The following is a 13,946-nucleotide window of genomic DNA, read 5'->3' on the forward strand; positions in this document are numbered from 1 at the left end:
ACAAAGTGACAAGCAGGCCCTTGTCATTAAAAGTGTGGATGTAAAAGAATCATAAGTGAGGGTTCTCAGGCCCTCTTAATGGGACTGTTGCCTTTCCCCTGGATCTCCTACCTGCTGTGTCTGAAGAGAAGCATAAGGAGGAAGGTATATTTCTTAGCATCACAGCAAAGATGCAGGTCAGTTCCAGAGAACTATGAAATACCTGCTATGGGAGATTTGTTGGTTTTGGTGGAAAATAGTTGACTTCAATGAAGAAATTGTTCTTTCTCCAAAAGAGATATTTATATTAATGTACCGTGCAAAATAATATAGCACCTATGGAACTTTTTACCCTGATAGACTTGTCTGTCTTATTCCTATTTGAGTGTTAATACCACCGTATTATTCCCCCCCCCTTCATGTTCTCAGCAAGAATAAGCAATAGGGATATTGCTATATATTTTTTAATATCTGAAACTAGACACTAGCTTTCAAAGATTCGGAGCACAGAATTATAATATAAAAGATCATGAAGAGGGACTGTTTTAAAAGAGTGAAAAACAATGATTTATTAGTGGAAGTTATTTTCTTATATGGAGACCTTTGGGAAAATGAACACAATAAATGTCAAATTTGGTAAAAAGTAACTTCTTGATACTAATTTTCATCTAAGAATGTGTTTGTAATCAGATTTATAAATTAAGATTTGTTGAAATAGTTGCTATTAGTCTTATCATATATATTTTAATCACATGTGTATATTTTAATTAATTGTGTTGTAATGAATATACAGAGTGTTTATTGTGTAAAAGGTCATGCTGTGGACCTAAGAGGCATAAGCCATAGTTCTAATCCCAAAAGTTGTCATTGGGGTAATATATAACACAGAAATGACAGTATGACTTGTCAATGAAAACAATGCTCTTACATGCATTGCATTTTGTTTGTGAAAAATGTTACTCAATTTTGATTAATTTCACCTGATCGCATTTTAATACCTCTGTATAACTTATCATACCGATATCTACCTGAATACCTGTGGAGAATTGTTCATGACCTCTGATAGCTATATATTTATAGTATAGTGAGTAAAAAGATTCCTGTTTTTATTATAGTAAAATTTTAATCCAGATATAAAATTTTAATTCACAGGGGAAGTTTGGTGGGAATCATGTCATGAAAAGGAAAGAATGCCAGGGATAGAACCTCAATTGGATCTCGGTGTTTAGAGTAAGAGAAAATTGATATGTTGTAAACAAAGAGATGCAATGATTAAACTTTCAATTCTAACCCAAATCTCTTTCTCTGTTAGAGCAACTTAAATGCTTGCCTTTTTAAAATTAGCTTTTCTCTCATCTTGAAACATTTAATAAAAAATATCTATTTTAATATACTTACATAGTCCTTGTATATTCTAATGATTATGCTCTTATGCTATAGATCACAGAAATTTATGTTTAGTAATTCAAATAAGAGCACATAGTGTCATCAATTTTTAGAAATCCTAATAGTCATATATATTATATAATAAAAATATTAAAATATATGAATGAAAATGCAGCTAACATATTTTTACAATGTTTTGAACTGCAAGGTGCTTTATAGGCTTCTGCTCTTTCTGACATTCAAATTAATTTCCTTTTTTAAAAACATAGGCAACATATATTTAATTCTGCCTGTTTAAAATAAAATATTTTTGTGCTTTAGTGAGCCATTCTCTTTGTGCAGTTTCCTTACTGGGCATAATTATTTGCAAACAGTCCTTACTCCACAACCATATTCTTAACAGAATTTGAACATATCCTTTGAAAGGAATGATGGACTTAATTAAATATACTTCATACATTTTCAAAAATGAATGTCTGCAGCATAGAAACACCTATGCAAAAAGGACTAGATTTATTTTTAACTACAGATAACACACTTTTGATTTGTGCCAAAAATAAATGAGTTGTGATGAGACAGGATGAAATTGGCATTGTTTTGTACAACTATGTCTCACATTTGAGATCACATCTGTTCCTGAAAATGTAGAAAATTACTTTTAGAAATTAAGCCTTAGTTTAAACATACTAACAAAGTCCACTTTTAAAAGAAAATTCGTATGCGTGAGTGTGTGTTTGTGTATCTTTCCTTAGTGCTTTGCATCTAGTCAGAAGGGGCAAAAATAGCTTTAGAAAAAAATATATAAAATCTTATGTATATTCAAATCACAAATTTCAAATTCTGTTCTCAAAAGAGTTTTTATATGATACATGTATGAAAAAATTTTATTTACATTAACATAGAGATGACAAACCACTTACATGTTAAGGATGACGTTGGGAGAGATTTACATAGAGTTTCAATATCTTGGGTACAGGCTCCATGAGGACAGGTATTGTTTTTTGTTTTGATCCCTGAAATGTCCCAAGCATGTACTTAGTATATTCTCATTATTATTGAAATAGTTTTGCTCAATGAATAAATGAATGAACTATTTGTAAATGATCACCATGCTTGTTTTAGATCACAAAAATATGAGGGTAGTCAGTTGTCAGTTACTTGTCTGAGGCAGTGGCAATAGCCTAGTACATAGATTTCTAAAACACTGATATTGTCCTTCAAATAAATTACTTTACTGTTGAGTGCTAAATTGTGATAAAAGTAAACATCTAAGCAAGATTATCTATGCTAAAAGATAAGCTATCTTACATTCTCTTATTCTATATACCTCCTTTCTTAAATCATCTTATGATTTAAAAATAATTCATATGTGAGCTAGATACATAAGGTAATATCAATTTTATTATGATGATTTCTTTGTCCGTTCAGTAAACATTTAGTAAATGCTTTCCTTCAGCAGTATGCCAGATAGTGGGACTAAAATTTGTCAACATGACTGCTATGGTCTTGTCCCATGGACATTTCCTCTTGTGACAGAAACAAATTAAAAACAAGTAAACACATAAATTAGCAAAATAAATGTGTCTTGGGGTAAGTGCTCTGAACAAAATAAATGGAGATTGGGAGTTTGAGGATTGAATGAATCTGTAGTTACAGTGATCAGGGGAGGCCCTTTCAAGGAGGAAACATTTAAGCTTAGATCTGAAATTGGCAAGTTCAGCTTAAAAAGGGACTTCCCCATTTCTATAGAGTTTAAAACATCTCCAAAGGCAGGCATCCATGCCAATGGAAGGCATAGATCTATGCCAATGGAAGGGGGAGAAAAAGAGAAGTTACTACAGTAGTGATGTACAATAATCAGTAGTGTTGGAAATGTTTGCACCCAGTAGTTAATTCCTATTTATCAAAATGGAAACATTCCTATTATGTCAAATAGTTATTATGATGCACCCTTATTATTTCATATTTTTCAAAGTGTTTGGGGTGTTAAAAGAGCTGCTTAATATAAAACAAAAAAATATAATTTTGATAATACCCAAACAAGTGCAATATAATTTTATATATAAAATCTTGACTATATTTCTATTTTTTATTTGATTTCTTTATTTTATACATGTTTCCCAGGATAGTCCACTGGTCTTACAGTCTGACAGGAATGTAACAGTGAATGCAAGAAATCACATGGGGCAGTTAACTGGACAGCTGACAGTAGGTGAGTGCTTTGGGGTAAAGATTGCTCATACCATCTTACTCCATTTAAAGCTCTGTGGTTGTTTAAATTGGGAAAAGCAAAATATATTCTTTCTCTAATATATTATTTCTCTCTCTGTATATATAGACATTCCCATACAGCCCTATTAGCTTTCACAGGATTTGATTTGTCATAGGCTAGTTAAGGTCATTGTTACTCTTGTCAATGTGTTAATGTGAGACTGAATTACATATATGTTGCTCTTATTACTCTTGAATTATTAAATTCACCATTTTCTAACAAATATCTCCCTAGTATATTAAATTATAGTAAATAGGTTTAAACAAACATGAGATGCAATATCATTTATCTTTTTTCTAAATAAATAATTTACTAAATATCTGCTTGTATAAATTAGAAATGAAATAATAATTGAATATAAACTTAACATTGACCAATTGTAAATTTGATGTTGAAATTATATATAGTTAAGGTTTATAGGCTTTAGAAGTTGTAAATATGTTTATGATAAAATATTACTAATGTTTTCTCATTGTCAAAAATTTAGAGATTCATATTGCATGGCATTATTATTTAACTTAATTTCTATAAGAGGAATGGGAAATTAAGAGTCAGATATAATTATGTAAAATAATACAAAGACTTGATTTTTGTTTAATTGCTAATATATTTTTGAAATACTGTATTTTTCTGTGGGAAAATTATCTAATACTTATTGATATCATGTGTATGTGATAGTATATTTTAAAGACTAAATTGCAATTTGGGGAGCTAAGTTTTCTTTACCTTGATGAGAAATTAATTATCACTTAATGCAAATGTATATTTCCAGTATTTCTGATTAAATTACACAAGAATAGGACAATGAAATGTGAGATTTATAAACATGAGCTTAATTCTGTCCACTTATCCCTAGGTATATGAAATAATTTTTGTTACGTATTCACTTCAATGAAGCCAAAAGTAAAACTTACATTGTGAAATTTTTGTATTCCAAAAAATATATAATTAAATTTTATTTATAATCATTTAATTTATTTTGCATTTTCTTTATACTATAAAATATGGTCAGTAGATATCTATCAATTGCTATAATTTGATAGTATTTTGTGGTCTGATATCAATTACAAGGGGCTTCCCAGGTGACACTAGTGGTAAAGAATCCAACTGACAAAACAGTAGACACAAGAGACATGGGTTTGGTCCCTGAGTCAGAGGGATCCCAGGAAGAGGAAGTGGCAACCCCGGATTCTTTCCTGGGAAGTCCCATGAACAGAGGGGCCTTGTCGGCTGGAGTCCACAGGGTCACAGAGTCAGACAGACTGAGTGCACAAACACACACACACACACACACACACACACACACATCTATTACAAAGTGGAACTATAGGCTCATGGACTAAAAATTAGAGAGAAGAAATATATCTATGGACACAAACGTGATTCAAAAGCACCAGGTACTTAATTTAAATGTTCATGTCAATTAAGTATTGCTATGCTGGAACTAAAGAAACAGGCCTAAACTGGGCAGATTTTCCATCTCTTTTTTTTTCTGTTTTTTTTTTTTTTTTTTTTAATGTAGAGAACTCTTAACCTAGAATAGAACTTTATTTTGCATTCTTTTTTGTAGATTTAAAAAAAAAAAAGGTTCTTAGTGGAAATGCCAACCTGTAAATTAAACACGCAAAGACTACATACCAGTGTCGGCTGTCAAATACGATCACTACATAATTAGTGCACTGCCTATGGAGCAAAGTGGCTGTTTGATTATATGAAGGATAATCAAATACCATTTACATTTCACTGCCTGCTTTCCTGCAGGAAACATAAAGAAAGATAGCATTGGACTTATGTTTTCAACCACTGTTCTAAGTTAATTTTAATGCAGAATCAATACTTGCCAGCTATGTATGGGAAAAGAGAGAAGAATGAAGGGAGAGGGAAGGAGTGTTGGGTTGGGAAGAAAGATTAAGCTTAGATTTAACTGAAGCAAATCAATAAGTTAATGATGCACCAGCATATTTCTGTGGATAGAAGCACACTCATTCCAGTGAGGCTTAAACTGAAAACTTTTAATATCCTGGTCCTCTGGGTGTACTGCTGATGACCTCAATCTTTTCACCACTTTGTATTTCTCATTAAACATACAGAAAACAAAGGAAGAGGAGATAAAGGGGAGTGGGAGAGGGATAATGTATTCACATCTGGAGTCAAACCAAATAGGACTCCAAAAAAAAATTTATCTCTTGGAGACTCAGTTTTCTCATCTCTAAAATAGAGATAAGGACATTTATTTAGACCTGTACATAAGAATTGGGGAAAGAATTTTGTTGCTAATCCGTTATTATTTGGATGATGGTGTTTGTAATTTTTGATGTCACTTGAGTTACAAATACATTGTTAGAGTGTGAAAGAACTCATGATGCTTTTCTGTCCATTACATCTGGAATTTTAGTTGAGGAGTACATGTTGGATTGTAATCCTGTTGCAAAGATATACCACAAAACACATCACAGAAAGTGTGCCAGATGTGTGGATAATGCTTTAATCATGTCAGGATAAATTTATCTTTAGGTATAATTTGAAGAGATATTCGAGCAAATTTAAGTAAGGTATTCAATATTTGTTCAATATTTTTAATCATATTGACATAAAGTAACCATTTTAAGCCTCTTTGCTCGTTTCCTTTTTTTTTTTTTAATTTTTCAGTTTTTCTTTAGTGACATGGTCCTGGGCATGGTCCCTTATACATATATATATATGTATACATATATATATATGAATATATATATATATATATGAAGTAAAAGTGTTAGTCGCTCACTCGTGTCCAACTTTTTGAGAACCAATAAACTGTAGCCTGCCAGGCTCATCATTCCATGAAATTCTCCAGGTCAAAATACTGGAGTGGGTTGCCATTGCCTTCTCCAGGGGATATTCCCAACCCAGAGATAGAACCCAGGTCTCTGGCATTGCAGGCAAACTCTGAGCCACTAGAGAAGCCTGCATATATATATATATATATATATATATATATATATATATGTTATATATATATAATATTATATATAGAACCTGCATATCAGTGCAGGAGACATGAGCTCAATCCCTGGGTCGGGAAATTCCCTGAAAAAGGAAATGGAAACCCACACCAGTATTCATGCCTGGGAGATCCTATGGACATAGAAACCTGGTGAGCTACAGTCCATGGGTTCCCAAAAGAGTCAGACATGGTTTATCGACTAAACAACAATATATACCAGTTCAGGCATAATAAAAATTAAAACTAAATATTTTACCCTTGGGTAAAGTCTTAAAAAGACAAAATTTGTGTGTGCTTGAAGTTCCAGGCTTTACTTACATTTCTAATATCAGAAATCTCCCCACAAAGTTTGACTCTATTTTATGACCTTCATAGCATAGTTGAAGATCAGTGAACTCAAGATTTCTTCCTACAGATTTCTCTTCTTAGAGTAAAGCTGAAGAGAGGCATAAAATTATTTGTGGGAAGTGGGTAAAGAAAGTAGAGGATCCCAGAAGTTCAGACTCCTTGAAGAAAAAAAAGAACTTAATTCTCAGAATCATTCTCCAAGTCAAATTTCCTGTTTTTTCAATCTGTAATTCCTATGTTATCAGGTCACTCCTTTTTTATACAAGAGACAAAAACTGTGTGATTTTAGGTGTTACATGTTCATATATGTTGATAGTATGATACTTCATATTTTTCAGAACATTTCAATCAAACAATGTAGATAAAATATGTAAATCATATACTAGTATTGTGAAACTTATCATAATCAGTCAGGAAAATGCTACAGTGTGATCTATAAAATAAAAACCATTTCCATAGGGCAGTGCAGATGAAATATTGTCATGCAGTTTTTGTATAAACATTATTCATAATACTGATAACAGTAATAATTAATGCTATAATAATTAGATTTGCTAAAAATGTAATAACCTTTACCACAGTATAATGGGAATAATTTGTTACCTTTTATTTACCAATAACATTATATTGATCTATAATGGAAAATATTTAAACTACTCCCATAAATAGTTTAAACAATATAAATGTTAATTTCAGCAAAATAATTCAGTTTTTTGTAGCTCTTAGCCAATTTTGATCAAGGTATGGAATTCTATATTGCTTTTTCTTACATGCCTTACAAGTATTACTTACCTTTGATAAAGCAATAGCTAAAAGTGATAAGATTTTTTCCATCTTTTACACCTTTTGTCATCAGTCTATAGTTGGAGGATAAAAATAAAAGGAGGATAAACTGAAAGTTTGAACAAGGAATGATAGTAGTGGGTAGAACTAGTTTTTGTTCTTAATTATTTTTCTTCTATAGCCCTCTTATTTAAATCTCAGTCACAAACAATGATGTTTGAGAAACCCAGAATGGCTGTTAATGGGGTCCTGTGTCATAAACAAGTTCCATGATACCATGTCTACCATTATCCCAGTGAAGTATTAAGACTAATTGTGTATTAAATAATTATAATGTCATTGTTCTAAAATTTACTTTTAAAATGTGCCCAAAATCACAACTGTATGCTTCAAATGGAATCTCATATGTCATCATAATTTTACTTGTTTAGCACTCAATACATTTAGAGAATCAATTAACTCCTAGGAGCTGCTAGCTATTATTGTCAGATCATTTACTCATCTTTGATATTCTTAAATCCATTTATCAAAAATCAGTGACATAACCAAATTATATAAAAACCTTAATTATAATCTACCAATGTAACACCTCATTTTTTTCTTTCTTCTATACTTCTTCAATGCTCAAAGTCATGGTTGTCTTAAGTCTGACTCTATGGTAATAAGAGAGAATGTAATTTGTAAGAAGTTAAAGTATTTGCATTTAGTGCTAGTTTTCTTTTACTATTTCAAATTTTGAGGCTTAAACACCATATAGTGATGAAAATGGTTGTTAACAGCTTCTGCAGCAGGGTTGATTCTGTGATTTCTTCTGAAAGAGTTTGCCTTCATTGCTTAAGGGGATCCATTAGGGAGTAGGACATATAATCAGTCTTTATGCCCAAATAGAGGTGTCTGGACCCATCCTTTGCCTTTTCCAGGGACTGTCAATCAGCTATGCACTTAAAAATCAAATATGTTTTATTCATGTCTAGAGAAGATACCTGAAGGGATCGGCTACCCACTCCAGTATGCATGGGGTTCCCTGGGGGCTCAGACAGTAAAAAAATCTGCCTGCAATGCCGGAGACCTAGGTTGGGAAGATCCCCTGGAGGAGGGCATAGCGACCCACTCCAGTATTCTTGCCTGGAGAATCCCAAGGACAGAGGAGCGTGACAGGCTAAAGTCCTTGGGTTGCAAAGAGCAGACACGACTGAGCAACTAAGCCCAACACACCTCAGAGAAGATACCCTGATAAACAAACTTACACATTAATCATGGCTCTGTAAGGAAAATGTTTTTCTTTGATTTGTTTTCTTACCATTTTGAGTAAATATACACAAATGAATGTGGTCTATAGGACAAAACAAATATTTCTGAAATATATTGTTTATAAGGATACAAGTAAAAATGTACTAATGTATAAAATTACATTAAAATTAGTACATTATTTGTCCATAGGAAAGCCATTTGTATCCTATTGATTACTTAAACTATATTGACCTTCCCCGTAATAAAGGTGTAAAGGGAAATGTGACTGGTGGCATGGTCCCACTTATATTTAAGGAGAAACATATAAGCTTCTTATAGGAAACCAGATATTTTTCTTCATATACACTGAATTAAAAAGTACACATTGTTTAGTAGAAAGAAAACAAGATGATATAATGTAGACTATTTTTAGCATCTATATCAAAAGAAGCATTGGGTGTGCTAATACTTTGGCAACATGCTTTAAAGGAGGCTGAGCTCACAATAGCAAAATGCTGTTATATAAAAGCATTATTGGGAGCAAGAAACATAACATGTTTACCAGTTCGACTTAATTCAGTGATAAGAATATAGATTTATCTGCAAGAGATCTTGTGTGTGTCTTTTAAATATTCCTTAAATGACATGCACTTACACCTGGGCTTGTTATTGATCAGAGAAAGTAAGAACCCAAATCCTCAGTGATTGTTACTATATCTTTTCATTTAAGAAATAAAGTGAAGCAGTGATAAAGCTGACATCCTTCAGTAAAAGCTGAAAACACTAAGTTTCAACTATTTTGATGTCTCTGCCCACCTCAGTACATCCAAGACAGACAGGCAGACACACACACACGCACACACACATGCACACGCACACATACACACACCACAGCAGCAGGCCTCCCTGCAGAACTGGTATATGGAGAGTACTGGGAATCACTCCTGAGTCTACTACTGCAGCAGACTTGGTTGACACAGCAGCATTTTATTTGAAATGATTAATTAATTATGCCACAGGTTAATTTGTCTTGAAGCTTTTCCAAAAATCATGGCAAAATAAAAATGCAGTAACACAAGCAGTGAGTAAAATAACATAATTTTAAGGGAACTGTTACTATTAAGAATTTTATATACACTAATGCATATTAGATTGTCAAAACCACTGAGCATGTTTATAATGTTCCACAAACTTATGCTATACATCTGAAGGTCTCACAATATCAGACACAAAATATGCTTGCTGAAAAGGCATTCTAATGTGACTAATTATTAAGATGCCTTAGAAAGCAAAAAAATCAGTCCATAAATTTAATGAAAATTATCTTTAAATTATAGAAATATATGGATTTTCACTCATACTATTGTGAATCTCATCATATGAATTATATATCACATGGTTGTAGAAGAGTATGTTGACCTAGAAATCATAATTTTCTCATAAACTAGTTTTAGAAAGAAATTATGTTTTGATAGTTAATAACATGGATTCAGGGGCCAACCTAATCCTAGATGTGTCATTTCCAACTCTGTGACCGTATGCAAATTACTCTGGGCAGTCCCCCCAGGCCTCTGTGAGAATAACACAGGTACCAATACAGTAGGTGTGAGAATGAAGTGAGTGAATATAAGTGAAGTGCTTGGAACATTTCCTGGAGCAGGGTATGCATTATGCATATGTTAGTAATTGTAAATTTTATTTCATCTACTTGTAAATAATTCTGTACACTTGACCAACCTCTGAATTTTATTTTCCCTATCTATAAAATGAATATTATTTGAGACTGTCTTCATGGTTCTTTCCTGTTCCAAGTCTTAAAGTGAAAAATTATTTTTTTACCTTTAGAGAACGAAATTAGTTGATAAATCCTCTGGTCAATTACTTGCCACACTTCTGGCAAAAAATGACATCTAATTTGATTATTGACATCTTAGCCTCAAATTATATGTACATATTTTTCATTGAAATGGAGAATGTAAATAAGCACAACTAAATCAGTATGTTGTGATTCTTTCATCAGATTTTGGCTTATAAAAAAATTTGTTTTTTATTGAAAGTTAATCCACAAAATAATTCAACAAGTGCCATCAGCTTATTTTTGTCTATACTAAACATCAGCATGTTTTGTCCCGAAATGAATAGAGAAAAATGTAGATGAGGGTTTTGTAATAAATATTTAAAGACCCCTAAAGTGACATGTAATCTTGTGTTAAAGCAATTACTGTGAACACCTGGGAATCACTTAATTGACTGCAGATGGTGTAGGACATGTAAAAAGTAGAAGGTTACAGATTATTCTCATGTACCAAATTTATGCTTTTTGTCATTGACTCATTTTTTTAACTTAAAGAATACTGTAATAGTCTGGGACAACTTAATAAGGATGAGTATTTTATGTAAAATAGATTGTGCAAACCTTGAAGAGTGGATCCACAAAACATTTAGGATTAACTTTGCATGTACATTTTAAATGATTAAATATGTTGTTGAATTTTTTGTTCATTATTAAAATTCATTCATTCATTTACATTAATTAAACTAATGTTACTTTATCAGTTTAGGAAATAAATGCCTCTGATATGAGGGAAAAGATGGCATTCCTGGAAATTAGGACCCCAAATTGGTGTAACTCAGGTATAAAAAGAATTATAATGCCTGAAGGAAAGACAATAATGTACATGTTTTGAAACATTTTATTATAGTATTTTATATCATGTTAACATTCTAAAGCATTATACTACCTTTTACAGTTAGTGTCTGCATTTAATTTAATAATTTGTTAAGTGTCTATATATTTAGGAGTGCAGCATCAAGTCATACCAAGAATATTTCTTCCTGGAGGACCTAGACCAAGTTCTGAAAGACTGGTCTGGCTAGTCTTGTCCAGCATATGCCCGCCTCTGTCCTCCTTCTCTTCCAGGGTTTTGATGCCTTAGTCTGAGATCAATCACTGCATTTCCGCCAGGCTATCTCCATTCAACGGTGCTCTGTGTTATGGTACTAAAGCCAGCCCTTCCGGGTGTTGGCCTAGACTTCTCAGAACCAAAGGTTGCTCATCAGCTAGGGTTGTCACTGGATCGCAGGGTTTTGTTTGACAGGAAAATGCCTTTGAACTTGCTCTGCTTCTGGCAAAACATATATTTTTCAACATATAGTCTTTGGTAATAATGCTCTTAGCTGTCAAAGAAATAAATCTAGTCATGAGTATGTAGACATGAGAGTGAGAGGTGAAATATGCTAGTTCTATTCATATTAATAGTATAAAAGCAGCAGACACCTGCATCATAGCGCTCTCAGGCTGGTCCATCTCCTTATATAATCATAAATGGAGATAATGCAGATATTTTTTCAACAAATATAATGCACATATTTGTGAACTGTTTCTAACTTCATAATACTGAGGAAAGCACTGGAGAGATGGATAAATGTTTTATTCATTCTGTAATTATGTAAAACTATTCTGGAGAAGGAAACGGCAACCCACTCCAGAATTCTTGCCTGGAGAATCCCATGGACAAAGGAGCCTGGTGGGCTACAGTCCATGGGGTCGCAAAGAGTCAGACATGACTGGGCGACTAACACAAACACACATACATTCAGAATATGCTATGACTATAGCTTAGTGTTTCAACTTTAATATTAAGAAATTGTAATACTTTTTAAAAAAATGATATATTACAGAGCTCATTGAAGGATCTGTGTGTATGGTACATCGTGTCTGACTCTTTGAGACACTATGGACTGTAGGATAAAAGTAGAATAAACAAAATATTGGGCTTTCCAGGTGGCGCTAGTGGTAAATAACCTGAGTGCCAATGCAGGAGACATAAGATTCGTGGCTTCAATCCCTAGGTCATGAAGATCCCTTGGAGGAAGGCATAGAAACCCACTCCAGTATTCTTGCCTGGAGAATCCCATGGACAGAGGCTATAGTCCATGAGGTTGCAAAGAGTCAGACATGACTGAGTGGCTGAACATGCACACAAGCAAAATAGTAAAAGAGTGGTTTGCATTTTCATATTTTAGGCATTTCATTCACATTATGGCTATATGACTTACCTGGAATTAATGAGTCTATAGCTTATACGCTGAGCCCGACTTTGTTTTTAATGAGGCTCCATTTGTGGGACCTCAGAACTGCAGGCATACTTGAGTTTCATGTATAATTGACTTACAGAACATGCAGTTTTGTGTTGGCATTAAAAAGAAACTTGTCTTTGGAAATTTGGTTAATGGGGCCTAGAGTTCACTAATGTAAGGTTATGAGACTAATTATCAGCAGACATCTGGTAGTAGGAAGCTAAATAAAATGTAGGGGTCCATGTGTACACAGATTATTTACTTCAGTATCAGGGGCCTTACATGACATCACAGCCAAACCCAGTCTACCAAAGAACAGTACTAATTGCCAGGTCATGAAATAGAGGGAGATAAGCCATCAGAGGCCATTATTTATGATGGTCCAAGTCTGAAAACTACATTAGCTCTTTTTGCTTAAGATTCATTTCAGATTATGTGTCTATTTTTATGTATAATTTTGGAGATATTCCAAGTAAGATAATGCATACATCAGAAAAATATTGCATGATGGGAAGAGAAATTTGAGTATAAACCTAGGGGAAAAATAGACCATAGCAATTCTTGTTTTCAAGTTTTTATTGGATTTTTGACAGTACACTTGTAATGAGGAGACAACAATTCCAAAATCTCTTAAAAATACCTTAAGATTAATGTAAATCCTTTAATCTGCATTTATTGGTTAAAGTATCTAATCAGCTTTAAATTCACTTGAAATATTTTCTCACAATACTATCTTTAGATATTTTGTCTTGTATTTGCCTGAAATCAATAATATCCACTCCTATACATTTCTTTTATGTAATGATTTTGGCATGGCTTGTTTTGAATCTTCCATTCTGAGGTCATATGCCTGCTGCTTTGCTTTCTAAATGCTCACAAACACTA

The 13,946-nt window shown here is 32.9% G+C and overlaps 1 protein-coding gene across 1 annotated transcript in view; it reads left to right on the top strand.

The window, feature by feature from the left end:
• SGCZ (sarcoglycan zeta) overlaps positions 1–13,946 on the top strand; it is a 1,068,194-nt gene that overhangs the window by 956,143 nt on the left and 98,105 nt on the right. Inside the window, exon 4 of the mRNA XM_043454521.1 lies at positions 3,490–3,577. Within this exon, the coding sequence (XP_043310456.1) occupies positions 3,490–3,577 (88 nt within the window). The remainder of the gene's footprint in view (positions 1–3,489; positions 3,578–13,946) is intronic.

The sequence above is a fragment of the Cervus canadensis genome, chromosome 31 (assembly GCF_019320065.1).
Source record: "Cervus canadensis isolate Bull #8, Minnesota chromosome 31, ASM1932006v1, whole genome shotgun sequence".
Lineage (NCBI taxonomy): Eukaryota > Metazoa > Chordata > Mammalia > Artiodactyla > Cervidae > Cervus > Cervus canadensis.